Source organism: Lynx rufus, unplaced genomic scaffold (assembly GCF_022079265.1).
Source record: "Lynx rufus isolate CCGP_SWC_20201006 ecotype Redwood Valley unplaced genomic scaffold, mLynRuf1.p SCAF_6, whole genome shotgun sequence".
NCBI lineage: Eukaryota > Metazoa > Chordata > Mammalia > Carnivora > Felidae > Lynx > Lynx rufus.
In genome coordinates, this window is record NW_025814878.1 from 46,737,677 (window position 1) to 46,752,931 (window position 15,255).

General features: G+C 39.0%; 1 protein-coding gene across 1 annotated transcript in view; it reads right to left on the reverse strand.

Moving 5' to 3' along the window:
* Positions 1-4,895, reverse strand: part of CDC40 (cell division cycle 40) — a 61,749-nt gene extending 56,854 nt beyond the window's left edge. The window contains exon 1 of the mRNA XM_047101921.1: positions 4,684-4,895. Within this exon, the coding sequence (XP_046957877.1) occupies positions 4,684-4,872 (189 nt within the window). The 5' untranslated portion in view covers positions 4,873-4,895. The remainder of the gene's footprint in view (positions 1-4,683) is intronic.
* Between the last annotated feature and the right edge of the window lie 10,360 nt (positions 4,896-15,255).

Sequence of the window (15,255 nt, forward strand, 5' to 3'; positions counted from 1 at the left end):
CATGAGCATATTTTGGTCCATGTATATGTGTGTGTGTGTGTATCTTTATATAAAAGATATACACACATACACATACACATACACATATATACATACACACACACACACACACACGTATGTATCTTTTTCAGGCAGGATCCACACCCAGCATGAAGCCCAACATGAAGCCCAATCTCACAACCCTGAGATCAAGACCTGAGCTGAGATCGAGTCAGATGCTTAATCTATTGAGCCACCCAGATGCCCCTTTGCTCAATATATGCTTTTTCTATCTTACTTTTGATCCTTCTGGAAATCTTAGCAAGCATGGCAAAAAAAAAAAGAGAGAGAAATTCAAAGAAGGAAAAAAATACTGTCGTATTTGCATCTGATAGGACCATAGGACTATGTAAGTAGTGAGATCAGTAAAAAAAAAAATTAAATAAATAAAAAATAATGCTATTTATGAATATATTGCATAAAAACATGACACACCTAGAAATACCTTCAGCAAAACTATGCAAGATACTTATGGAGAAAATTATAAACTTTGGAAGAAATTAAAAATCTAAAGAAAACCTAAACAAATAAATAGAATATTGTCTCCAAATTGATCTGTGGTTCAATGTAATCAAACAAAACCCTACCTGGGTGTTAGTAAAACTCTACAAATCAATTCTAAACTGTATTTAGAATTACAGGGGCCAAGAATAGCCATGACATTCTTGAATAACTACAACAAAAAGGGGTTAGAGGAATAGCCTCACCAGAGATCAAGCCATATTATTAAAAATGTTCACACCATACACAATAATTAAATCCCTGTGGATTTATGACTTAAATGTAAAAAGCAAAAATCTAGTGCTTTCAAAAAACAAAATAGAAAATTCTTATGACTTTGGGATAAGAAAGGATTTCTCAAACAAGAAACACAATTCATAAAAGACTAACTTGATAAGACTAGACAAGTAAACAACTATTTATCATGACAGTGAAGGAAGTAAGGAGACAAGCCACAAGCCAGAAAAGATATTTGCAATACATATAACTGACAAAGGATATTAGGCAGATATACAAAGATCTCCGACAAGTCAAAAGACAACCCAAGTCACTTCAAAAAGAAAAAAAAGTCTAATCACCAATAACATATATGAAAAGATGTTCAATCTCATTAGTGTTCAGGGAAATGGAATATTAAAAACACTGAGTACGTTTATAATCTTGTCAAAATGCTTGCGATTCGTCACAATACAGTTAGTCAAATACAGATGAACTTATCTGCATGCTTCACATCTCCTCCCTTGGTCATTTCTCATTACATTTACTATGTGTAAGGTTTTGTTTGTTTTGCATACAAGTGTTGGTTCACAAACAAATGATAATTAATGTCCCTTATTCTCTCATCATAGAACCTTCATCAACTGGGGGGGGTGTAGCCCCAGTTGTGTGCTCTGCTTCTAATGGACCTCTGGTGCCTTATGTGACCTCTCTTCCCAGATTATTTTACTTCACACTTGAGTTGATTGAACTAAGTGAGTTCTAGAGACATTCCATCACCCCCACCCAATAAGTGTACATTGATTCTCGATGTACATGCTTTCTCAAGACTTTCTTTTTCACTTACTCTTTCATTCATTCTCTCACCAAATATATTTCCCTTAATCTTGTATACTAGGCATAGGAGACGTGAAAATAGACACAACCATGTCTGGTCCTTAGGGTCTGACAATAGTCCAGGGTAAAGAAAAAGTGAACAAGTCACAGCAATGCAGCAAGTGCTACGACTGAGGTACAAAGGGGGCTGCTTGGACAGAGGAGGGAACGTGTGCACTGAGACTGAAGGACAGAATTTGGAGGCGGAGGGAGCACAAGGCATGAGGAAAGAGATTTCCAAGCAGAGAGACTTGTATGGCCAAAAAATCTGGAGAGGAAAAAAAAAAAAAAAAAAGGCTTTTGGGGCTTTATAGAGAGTTCAGCATGGGAAAATGGCAGGCCTCATGTTACACAGGAACTTGGAAATTATCCAGTAGCAACATGGTATCTTTGGGCAGAGAAGTGATACAACCCTGGAATTTAGAAAGATGACTCTGGGCACACTGTGAAGGAAAGAATGGGATATGGAACTAGGAAACAAGAAGGAAAAAGTAGAAAGACCAGTTAGAGGGTTATTTTAATTGTCTTGCATTAGATAGAAATGATAAGAATCTGAAATAAAATATTTGACAACTGTCATTGTGTCACAATGATAGGACCCACCACCCAAGAGTAGTGGTTGAAAGAGAAAGGAACATCAAGAATGACTCCTGGGAGAAGTAAAGAAGATATAAAGTAAGGCTGTATCAGTGAAAGTAGAGAGGAAGAAATTAATTTGAGGAACGTTACAACTGTCTGAATGACAAGCTTCAGGGGCTGACGAAGAAGGAAAAGGAAGACGCTTCTGTTTTTGGCTTGGACTAATACGGGGGTTGGGAGATCATTAACCAAAATGGGAAAAGCAGGTGAAGTGGATCTTGAGGGGGAAGAAAAATTGTTAATTTTTCAGCACATTGGATTGGAGGTGCCTGAGTACCATCCTGGGAAGTGTAACAGTTCTGGAGCTAGCAAAGAGGTTAGAATTGGAAATAATAAGGACGGTGTGTCTGACACTATTATAAGTGCTTAATGTGCTTTGTGACAAGCCTATCTTCGAGACAGGTATTAGTGTCATCCCGACTTTACAGATAAGAAAAAATCCTAGGCACAGAGCACTTAAAGTAACTTATCCAAGTTACTTATCCAAGTTACCCAAAGTCACCATTTGGGTAAGTGCTGTAGGCAGGATTTGAATCCTGATAGTCTTGATTCCAGAGCCTTTCACTTCACAGTGTTCACCTGTGAGTCATCAGAAGCACAGACTCAAGTTGAAGGCATGAGAGAGTATGAGGCGTGCAAGGGGGACTAAGGGCCGGGTCCCAGGAAACCCCAATGCACAAGGGAGGACAGAAGAACAGGGGATCAGAAGACTGAGGATGGCCTTATGGAAGCCAGAGGGAAAGCAACTTTCGGGAAACAAGAATAGTGTCACTTGATGCAGATATTCAAGTCAGACAGCAGAACTTGACACGTTCTCACCTTTCTCAGGGAGAGTAGGTAGTTTCCCAAGAGGCCAGGGCTAGGTTGCACTGGCTTGAGGAGAAAATGAGATGAAGTGAGAGCTCGAAAAAGTTAAGCTGTGAAAAGAATGAGGACTCAAGAGGTTGCTGGAGTGATACAAGTTTGGGGAGTCTGTTTTGTTATAAATATAGGATTCTAAGCATTCTTTCATACCACTTTATTAATAAAAAGTAAAATTCGTGAAAGTTTGCAAAAGACTTAAAATTATAACACTAGACTTGGGAACATCTTTTTCTTGGTTTGATTTTTTTTTTTATTGAAGTATAATTAGCATACATGTTATATTATTTTCTGGTATACAACAAATTGTTTTGACAATTGTATAGGAAACATCTTACATGCAAAGCAGTTTTTGTACACTGCCTCCCACCAGCACATCTTGAGCTTCTGGTCACCCCCATTAGGCTCTACTGGGCCTATATTACCAATTGGTGGGTGTTTTTCTCTGGTTCTAGACATGCCAACCTTTCCTCAGATCTTCAAACACACTAAGCTCCTTGTCATCTCAAAACTTGCTTTGTTTGCTTTAACTTTCTTGCAAAGTTTCCTTTGTCTGGAAACTCTTGCCTTATCTTGCACATGGCTGGCTTCTTCTTCTTCAAAGCTGCTTTTACAGAGAAGACTTCCCTGACCCATCTATGGAAGTCATACTCCTACTTAATTCTCTATCACGGACCTTTTTTTTTTTTTTTTTCCATTCATAGTACTTAATTGAATCTGCAACCGCTTTACTTGCTCACATTTCATTGGCTGTCTCTTCCACTAGCATGTATGCATCATGATGGCAAAGATGTCTGGCTCCTTGGCCTCTGTGTCTTCAGCCCCTAGAGTAGTTCCTGGCAAGTAACACGTCTTCCGTAAATATTAGTTGAATGAGCTATACAATCCGATTTCTCCCTCTATCACCCTCAACTGGGATCAAGCACACTGTTTCTTAAACCTTTTCTCGCTGTACTGACATATATAATCACAAGGACTAAACTAACATTATTGCACTTTTATTAGATATCAGAGTCTGCGCTATAAGCTACATTTGTATCATTTCACTTACATAAAACCCTCATACAGATACATACTTTAAAAATAATCTCTATTGCACAGGTAATGAAACACAGGAGGTTGTATAACTTGCCGAAGTTCGCAGAAGTGGTGGAGCCGTAACCAGAATCTAGTTCTAACTTCAAAACAAACCAAGGCCGGGACACCGCTCTCTTCAAGTCAGAGTACATAGTCTGGTTTGGGAAGTGTCTGTTTTACACCTGCTCTACACAGGCCACATTCTAATCATAATAAATTAAAGTTTCACCACCTCCCCCTCGCCCTTCCCACTGGCTCGATGGAGGGAGAAGACAGCGGGGAGCAGTGGAGAACTGTCCTGAACTTTCAAGTCCCGGCTTCTCCCAAGGAAGATGCATGTAAGGAGAAGAGACCCGAGCGTTAGCAACTTGTATCTCAGCACTGAGGCAGCGGTAACCCGGAGCCTAACAAGCGACTGCCGGATTTTGGAGCAGAAGCAAAGTCCCGCACTGCATCAGTGGCCACAGCGCTTACCTTAACTGCCACCTCCGGAGCCGAGTCCACCGCCACTGCCAGAGACGGCTTGGCCGAAGCTGATTTAGTCAAGTGCATGAGGGAGTCGGAAGCTGGCAGTGAACACCGTCCACCCTCACTGTCCGAGTCCGATTCGGACCCTGAACCCGAACCATAGGACGCAGCCAAAGATGCAATCGCAGCCGACATGACTGCAACCGATCCTCTGCGGAGACCAGGCCCCGGCGGAAGAAGCGGCTTCCAGGTCCTGACAGATTAGCATGACACACATTACTTACTTCCTTTGCTAAGAGTTCATTTACGACGTCTTTAAGCTATAATCAATTAGTATTTGAATAAATATAAGAGAACGCAGAATACGAAAATGTTTATCTAGGGAAGTAGAGAGAATTGTGATACCTTATAACTTTCAGGACCTAGTCGGCTGGATTGAAGACTACGAGTTCCGAAATACCCTGAGGTCACGAGGTCCAACACTCCCGGCGTTCAGCGCGGCGGGAAGTGGAAGAGGCATAATGGGAGGTGTAGTTTGGTGAGAGGGGCGGGGCGAACTGGGCAGGCCTCTCTTTGACCACGCCCCTGAATGGATGGTTCATTCAATTGGCTATCATCTTCCCTCACTCCCAGGCCAAGCACTGTTCTCTCAGTCCCCTTCCCCCAAATTGGAGATTGGGCAATACCATACAGCCTCAGGAAATGGGGGGGAGAGCCGTATTCATTCCCTCTGTTGGGTGAGTGGGCGGAGGCTGAGTTTTCCACCACGGCTGCACCTGGGCTCTGGGAGCTGAAGAGGAAAGTGAGAATCTTAAATTGGAAGACCTTGAGTGGTGGAGAACAGCTCCTGATGGGAAGGATGGGAGATTAGGTGGCGAGGTCCAGCGGTTCCCCCTGCTTCAGGAGCGGATCTCCGCGCCCAGTTGTGGAGCGTCGCGCGCGGGGAGGGGGCGGGTGGGGGGCGGCGGCGGCTCGCGGTGTTGTTCGCTCGCGCGTCGAGCACACGGTGGGTCCGGCGACCGGCGGGCGCCGCAGGCGGCGTTCCCAATAGCCCGGTGCCTGGGCCGCTGCCCGGAGCGGATTCCACTCCGGAGCCTGTCGCTCCTGGAGGCTCTAGGTGGAGTCCCGGGAGCTGAAGGGGACCGGCGGCCGCCGCCGAAGCATGAAGAAGGGGTAAGGCAGGAGCCCCCCATGATTTCACGGTGAGCGCGAGTCTCTCAGGAATTGTTTTTTGGTGGGGACAGGGTGCTGGGAGAGGAACTCTTTCTCACTGGCCAGAACGGATGGAGGTGTGTGTGGCGCTCTTGCCCGGCAAAGGTGACGGGGATGGGCGCGCCTCCCCCGCGCCGGCCCCCACCCCCATTCGCGGGTTTCCAGAGCTCTGGCCGCCCACCCGCCTGCCGGGCTGGGTGCCGAGGCAGACGGCTGGCCGGCGCGCCTGGGTCTCGGTTGCAGGGACCGCCCGATGCTGCTCTAGGCGGCGATACTGCGGGTCTCACCTGGGGTGCCACCGCCTGAGCGTCCCTGCCCCGTCGGCCACCCCCATGCCGCCTCGCTCTGGGGGCGGCTGCAGCACCGGGTGGAAGCGAAGCCCCCGCTCGCGCTACGTGCGGGAGGCTCCGTAAAGCCGGCTTGTGTGCGTGTTTGCGCCGCGCGTCTTTATATTACAGCCATAAAGGTAAAGCGAGTGCGGGGATCCCTTTCTTCCCCCGAAGGGAGGTGGGGGGGGCGAAGCGGGGCGGTCGCCTCTGATGCCTGGTAATGGGGGAGTGCCTCGGGCAGAGTTAGGGAGCCGCTTACTCAGCTCCGTTGTCGGCAGGACTCGCCCATTGTGCCACCCAGATAATTATTCAACTATGCAGCATCCATTGCACCTTTCCCATTTTTCTTTTCCCCTTGCTACAGCATGCCCCCTAGCTTCGGTACTCTGACGCCTTCTCTTGCTTGCACTTGGCGGATGAGGAACTGGAATAATGATGAAAAGAAAGCACATCTGACCTGAACATTCACAACCTGTCCTAGAGCCGATTAATTAACTAATCCCCAGCTAGACTAGGTACTTTAATACGACTCAGTCTAATCCTATTCTTTTCTGTATAACGTGTGCTTTGGATTATGATTTAATTTTTTCTTTGGTGTTAGATTCACCTATTAGTTAAGTCTTATTTTTTTGTCTGGTAATTTATTGGTTATTCAACCCATCTAATGTTCCTAAATTTAGCATATGTGATAGGTAACTTTCATCTTTCTAATTGTTGATAGCACTGTATCATAATTACAAATGCAGTCTGTCTTTGAACTCTCAGGAACAGTTTTTTCCGTATCTAAGTTTCTGTTAGGAAAGTATTTTTATTTATGGCGGATATTTGAATAAAGTACTCGTTCAAGTTTTGAATGAGAAAAGTTTTGTATTTCTTTATTTTTCAGTTATGGAATATTTTACTGGTAATCATAGCCTTCAGTTGAATGAAAGGAAGCATCTAATATTTTAGGTGGGGTTTTAACTGCCATAATGAGCATTCGCTAATTTCTGTAAATTTTTTTTCAGTCTTTGCCGTATCATGTATTAATTGTTAAGAATTTTTCTCATTTTTTTCGAACTTCTTTCTACGAGGATGGGCAGGCTCCAATTTTGCATGATCTACCTGAAAGATGAAATATTTTTTGAAAACAGAAGAAACAACTGTTGGTTACTTGATTATTATGTTAAAAACTGTTTGCCTTTCATTACTTAAAAATAAATGATTCACTACCAAAAATAAGTGTTCCTTTTTTTTTTTTTGTAATCCTCCCCTTCCAGCTTTTCTCCTTTAAGCTTGTTGCCATAACCCTCTTGATAAAACAATTGCACATAGGCATTGCAGAGGCAATTGATTTAAGGTACAGTAATTGTTTTATGTCCTTTGGAAGTGGCGCACATATAATATCACTTGATGGTGTAGGATCAGTTGCTTGGTTAGAAAATGACCTTGCAATCTACAAAATGGACACCTCTGTGCCTTGGTTTCCTTATATGCAAATGGTGGAAATACTTATTTATGCCACTGAGTAGTATGCATAAATTCAGTAAAGATGTTTTCATAATGCTTTTAAAGAAAATTTAAATATTTTAGCTGATGGATGATGAAAATATTTCAGTGTAAAACACAGGAAAAAAATGTCAGGATATTCCATGGCATGTCAGAATGGCTGATTTACATTGAATTTTGCTTTGGAGATGTATGGCTCTAAATTGAAAAATGTTTCTCATCCATCAAGAATTTTTAATAATTGTAAATTTAATAGACATTATAGTTAGTACCTATATGTAGTTATAAATGTAAGTATCATTTATATTGATGATAAAAGTTATACGACTTGGTAATAAACAAATACAGTCTTGAATTAAGTTTGTAAAAAAAATTTTACAAAAAACGTTAAGGCCCTTTTTATTGAAAAATTTGCAGATAACATGATCCATAGTACATACTTGTGATCATTTATAAGGTATGATACAGAGTTTTATTATTCAGGCTTGTAAATAAACACATATTTAGACATAATGTGGTAATAGTCTATAATATTACATTTAATTATACATTTTGCTTTATTTTCAGAATAGGTTAAGCTATCCATTTCCAAGTGTTTGGTTTTCATTATGAAAGAAATGGTATTGGTAGCTTTTGATTTCCTTATTGGAGTATTATTAACTCAGTTTATTTTTATAGTGAAGGCTACTATGAGAATATTATGCTATTAAGACTTCTGCCAAAGTTGTATTTTACCAGAGCTTTGTGGGGAAACATATAGATGATAAGTTTATTGAAATGTCTTTAAAATTACTATTGTATAGTTTGTTTTTTTTTGAGAATGAATTTGATTACATTTTTAATGTTTTCTCAAATGACCAACTTAAAATTCAGCTGTCATTGTCTCTTGGGTAAATACAGCTAATTAAAGGTTCTTCTAAGTTCCTTGAAGACAGGAACTAAGCTAATGTTTATTGTCATAAATCCAAAATTGCTAGCATAGGGTTTAGCAAATAGTAGGGACTTGTTTTTGTTGTTGCTGGACAAATAAAATGAATGAGTGAAGGGTATCCATTGATATGATATACTGAGTAGAAATTTTAAAAAATAGATTTATCAAACAAATTTTAACTCATGAAACATAGTTTTATCTCAGGAGAAAAGACAAAATGTTTGGAAAGTGCTTTGAACTTTATTTATCTGTTCAAATAGAATTCCTTTACCCACACATTTTTGGAAAGAGCACTATATGAGGTCAACCTTTCATTTATAAAATGATTAATTTTCTTACCTCTTATAGGTCACTACATGAAAAAGTACAGTAAAGGTTTTTTGTTGTTGTTTTCCTAAATTAGATGAGTATAGAAATGTGTTTGATTCTTTTTTACTTCAGTTTTTTAGTGAAATATTATTTAAAAAGATGTAAGTAAATTACAGCCTGTGCTAAATGTGCCTGAATACTGAGTTTTAAAAATAAATGACTTCTGAGGTGGAGTTTTTTTATAACGTAAAGAGTCTTGTATTTTTAACTTATCATATTTAGTTTATAATTTTCAGTCTTTGTGTATTGCTGGTTCCTAATTTAGCATGAGATCTATATTTTAAAACTTGGAAAAATGGTTTAGAACTTGGAACTTTCTCAAAAACAGTATGCTTAGTGGTTAGATTCACAGACAGCCTACCAAATTCTACCCATAATATACTTAGATTATAAGATTAGGCTAATAATACCAGAGAATTAAAGAATATTAATAATAATTAGGATAAATACTATATCGAAAATACCTACACTATGTACAATAATTTTTCTTTGGGAATTTTCCTTGAAATGCTAGGAATACATTTCTCTTGTGTTAGACATGACAACATTATTAGGAACTTGTCCTCTAACATCCACTGGACGTGAAGAAGAGGATCTTCCTCAGTTCAGTGAGCCTTAACATTATATGGGGCAAGAGGTGAGAGAATGAGAGAAATTAGAAGGAGCTAGGGTCTTCTATGTGACGTTTGACAGGTCATTTTACCTTTCAGGGTCTTTGGTTTTCTCTGTTATACAAGGAGAAGGTTGACATAGACCTCTCTGAGATGCCTTTCAGTTACAAATAAAATTCAAAGGCACTTCAATGCTCAGTGTAACCACTTTTTTCTGAGAGTTCATTTTTCCTTTCTAATGTTCCTGCTTTATATACCTTCTCTCATGGAATTTCTTCTTTCTAGATCTACTTCTGAAAAGATTATAGTCTTTTTTTTTATCATTAAAAAATTTTTTTTTCATTTATTTATTTTTGAGAGACAGAGCACAAGTGGGGAGGGGCAGGGAGAGAAGGAGACAGAAATCCAAAGCAGGCTCCAGGCTCTGAGCTGTCAGCAGAGAGCCCGACGTGGGGCTCGAACTCACAAACTGAGATCATGACCTGAGCCAAAGTCAGACGCTTAACCTACTGAGCCACCTAGGCGCCCCTGAAAAGATTATAGTCTTAATCTTCTTCTGTCATGCCTATTCTTGGAAGCAAGACTTTTTAGGTTTTTAAAGGAGCTTTTTGTAATGTTTGTTATTTTGTCTGCTTTTATTTTTATTCTACTTTATTTTTTTTAACTCCTAGCACCACCAAGAAACAGAATTAAGATGATTTGCTTTGTTCTTTTGTTTTTTATTGACAGTGTTTAAGAAAAGTCAAGGTAGATTTTATTTAAACTTGGGAAAATGATCATATCCAGTGAATCTCCAGAGAAATTTTTTTAATAAGGAAAATTATTGGAACTAAGGTTTTGGAGTGGGTTTATGAAGGTAAAATGATGGAATATGACCTGGGAGTAGGGTTGTCAGGTACTGTTTGGGATATCTTGCATTTTTATTTGCTAAATCTTTCAGTCTTACTTTGGGTGCTCTAGAACTTTGGGCATGGCAGGAGCAGAGGTATGGTATGGTTGGAAGCAGAGTGAAAAATAGAGTTTATGAATTCCTTGAGAACAGAAGCAGTTTCATTGTTTTGGTTGGTTGTTTTGTTTTGCTTTGCTTCATTTTTGTGTTTCTAGAATTAATTCTTTAAGTTACATGGATATTTGAGTGGATACAGTTAATACAAAGATTAGCAGGTAAGTGATTCTCTTAGGTGGAAAGATCAGGATGCTGTGAGAAAAGGGGTCACGAAACACAGTTATGATGCTCATTTACAGTGGAATATTTTGTTGGTTTTTAATTCATATTTGGAGGTTAATAGTATTCAAAAATAATATGTAACATGTTCTCCCATGTGGAAAAAATTGATATTACATGCTTGCTATATATGCAAGTCACTGTATAGCTACTGTTATATTTATTATTTTACTTAATACCATAGTCCTATTAGAATTTAATGGAGGAAGAAGGTTAATGGAAATAAACAAGTGGTTTATTCTGCTCAGCAGAAACACAGGTTCTCTGGGAACCACTTTCTCTTCCCTTTCCTCAGTAAGTTACTCTGGAGCAACCATTCTAGTAACTTGGGAACAGTAATTCTGCCTGCCTGCTACTCTTCCCCTCGTCTGTAATTGGTCAGTCTACTGGTGATACCACTTGTCCCATGCTAAACCAGTTATTCACTCAGCACATAATATTGAAGACCAAGTAGGTGCTAAAAGTATACCATAGAGAGCAAAACAGGTCTCAGGTCTCTTAGAGGTAACAGTATGGTTAGACAGATAATGAACAAATACACATATCTGTAATTAGAAATTGTGGCGAGTGCTGTAAAGGAAAAGAACAGGGAACCTGATTTACCTTGGGAGTCAGGGAGGGTTCTTTAAGGAAAAATTAGTGGAAGTTAGCTATGAGAAAAAGGAAAAGATGCCAAGAATACATGTTAAAAAATTTGGAGGTAGGAAAGAGCTTGGTAGTTTCAACTAAGAACTAAGAAAAGGCCAGAGTAGATAAAGCTCAACTATATAGTGAAAAAGAGGGATTGTGGCTTAATGTACAGTTGTAAAGGTAAATAGGACTCAGACCATGTAAAGCCTACTTAAATTAAGTCTTGTTTCAGTTAGAGCTCTGGATTTTAAGTGTATTGGGGAAAGCCTTGAAGGGTTTTAATCAGGTTAACAACTGGACTGGATCTGTCTTTTGAAAAGATCACTCTGGGAGATCAGTCACAATCCTGCCCGTTTTTGTTGGTGCAGTTCTAGACACCTTCACTAAGCCAGGACAGTCCGAGCTTTTCCTGAGTTCTAAGTGCCCAGAGGTTTGAATAATTTGTTTTTTCTCCAGTGGCTGAAACTATAAGACATAAAACCCAGGAACTGTTAATGGTGTTGTTTCTTGTCATATGAACTAAATAAACAGAATAGGAGAAGCAGATGCACAGAGTCCCGACTGTATTCACCTGTCTTTGTCCATGGTCCTGAGATTGGGTTCCAAGAGACCCAAGACCCATCATAGATTAATATGTACAAGGTCACATGTCTAATAAAAATGTTAGAGGTAGAATTTGAACACAGATTTTAAAATCCCTTTTTTCCTACTACCCTGTGCTGGTAAAGTGCTACATATTAAACTAATGGTTCTGACGGAATTCTAAGGAGGTGGAAGTTGGATGTGGTTGACACCTGTTAGGTGATGATGGCAAGCAGTGTTTTATTTTGGGTATGTTTGACAATGGTACAGTTTCCTGCCATTTTTTCATCTTGAGTAACTGTTAATCAAGTCTACTGTAATAAGTTAATGTTTCCATACTGAAATTCATTTGAAAAGAAAAAGAAGAGGCACCTGGGTGGCTCAGTTGGTTAGCGTTAGACTTTTGTGGTTTGGGCTCAGGGCATGATCTCACAGTTCATGAGTTCAAGCCCCAAGTCGGGCTCTGCACTGACAGTGCAGAGCTTACTTGGGATTCTCTCTCTCTCTGGGATTCTCTCTCTCCCTCTCTCTTTCTGCCCCTCCTCCCCTCAAAATAAATTTAAAAAAACTTTAAAGAAAAAGCTTGCATGTCAGGGCATAGATTAACTTATTTGATTTTTCTACCAAAAATGTGAAGTCTGTCAGTTTTTCATGTTATGCTATGAAAGTAAGCTTTTTTGTGTTCCACTCTTTATTTAGACTCTGTTGTCTTCTATGTGTCTTATATATCTTTTTGGGCCAGGATAAATTTTGTAACATACATGTACTAGAGGTGATGTCAGAGAGTTGTAGAAAGGTTAAGGGAAAGAGAACAGAAGAAGCATTTTGTATTTTAGTTGAGGATGAAGACTAGCAATCAAAAATATTTTGTTGATATATTTGGTTTCATTCATTTTCTGTGTTGATTTCCTGTTTGCAGTTTTGTTTATTTTTATTCTATTTTCTGCTGTGTCTGCTTGCTTTAGGCTTGTATGCTTTTCTTTCCATGGTTTCTTAAGATGGATCCTGAGATTATTGATTTTAGATCTTTCTTCTTTCCTAATGTATGCATTCAGTGCTCTAAATTTCCCTCTAAGCACTACTTCTGATGGATCCCACACATTTTGAAGAGTGGTTTTTTCATTTTCACTTCAAAATATTTTAAAATTCCTCTTGAGACTTCTTTGACCCATATGTTATTTAGAAGTGTGGTGTTTAATCTTCAAATATGTTGGGATTGTCTAGCTATCTTTCTGCTATTGCTTTCTATTTTAATTCCATTATGGTCTGAAAGCATACATTCTATGATGTCTATTCTTTTAAATTTTGGAGGGTGTATTTTATGGCCCAGAATGTGGTCTATCTTGGTGAATAGTCTATCTGAACTTAAGAAGAATGTGGTTTCTGCTGTTGTTGGGTGAAGTACTATATAAATGTCAATTAGAGCCAGTTGATTGATGGTGTTATTCAGTTCAACCCTATCCTTACTAATTTTCTGCCTGTTGGATCTGTCATTTACTTACAGAGGTGTGTTGAAGTCTCTATAATAGCGAATTTATCTATTTCTCCTTGCAGTTCTATCAGATTTTGGTGTTCTGTTGTTAGATGTATATACATTAAGGGTTGTTATGTCTCCTTGAAGAATTTACCCCTGTATATTATGTAATGCCCTTCTTTTTTTTTTTTTTTCCAACGTTTATTTATTTTTGGGACAGAGAGAGACAGAGCATGAACGGGGGAGGGGCAGAGAGAGAGGGAGACACAGAATCGGAAACAGGCTCCAGGCTCTGAGCCATCAGCCCAGAGCCTGACGCGGGGCTCGAACTCACGGACCGCGAGATCGTGACCTGGCTGAAGTCGGACGCTTAACCGACTGCGCCACCCAGGCGCCCCTGTAATGCCCTTCTTTATCGTTGAAAAATTCCCTTGCTCAGAAGTCTGCTTTGTTTATAATTAATATAGCTACTCTTGCTTTCTTTTGATTAGAGTTAGCATGTCCCCATCCCTTTACTTTTTATCTATATATATATATCTTTACCTATAAAGTGGTATCTTGTAGACAACACATAGTTGGATTTTTTTCATCCACTCTAACACTCTCTTTTAATTGGTGCATTTGAATCATTCACATTTAAAGTTGTCATTGATAAGTGGATTAATATCTATCATACTGTAATGTTTCTATTCATTACACCTGTTCTTTCCACCACCACCACCCCCCCATCTTTTTCAGCCTTCTCTGGCTTTAACTGAGCATTTTATATGGGTGCATTTTTTCTCCTCTCCTCATATATTGATTATACTTATTTTTTAAATGTTTTTTAGTGGTTGTCCTAGAGTTTGCAGTATATATTTACAACTAATCTAAGTCCACTTTCAGATAACACTGTGCTACTTCACAGGTATTGCAGATACCTTATAATGGAGTATTCCCAATTTCTGTCTCCTGTCCCTTATAACATTGCTGCCATTCATTTCGCTTGCCTGTATGCTATAATTACCAGGAACTTTGTGGCTATTACCACTTTGAACAGTTATATGATACAATCAGAGAGGATTAAAAAAATAAAGATTTTTATCTTCTCTTTATCCATTCTCTGTGGCTCTTTCTTTATGTAGATTAGAGTTTCTGACCTTTTTCTCTAAAGAACTTTTTTCCTTGCAAGGCAGGTCTGCTGGTGACAAATTCCCTCAGGTTTTATTTGGCTGAGAAAAGTCTTTATTTCTTTTTAATTTTTGAAGGATAATTTCTCTAATAACAAAATTCTAGGTTGATGGTTATTTCTTTCAACACTTGAAATATTTCACTCTACGCTTTTTTTTTTTTTTGCATGGTTACTGACGAGAAGTCCAACATAATTCTTATCATTTTTTCTCTATAGGTAAAGTGTTTTGTTTTGTGTTTTCCTGACTTATTTCAATGTTTTTCTCTTTGTTTTTAGTTTTCTGTAGTTTGAATATTATATGCTTAGGTATAGATATTTTGGTATATGTCTTGCTTGATGTTTTCTGAGCTTCATGAATTTATGGTTGGCTTCTGTCATTAATTTTGGAAAATTCTCAGGCATTATTACTTCAAACATTTCCTCTACTCTTCTCTTCTGGTATTTCTTACGTATATGTTATGCCGCCTTTTGTTGTTCCACAGTTCTTAAATATTCTGTTTTCTTCATTCTCTTTTCTCTTTGCATTTTATTTTTTATTTTTTTATTTGCATTTTAA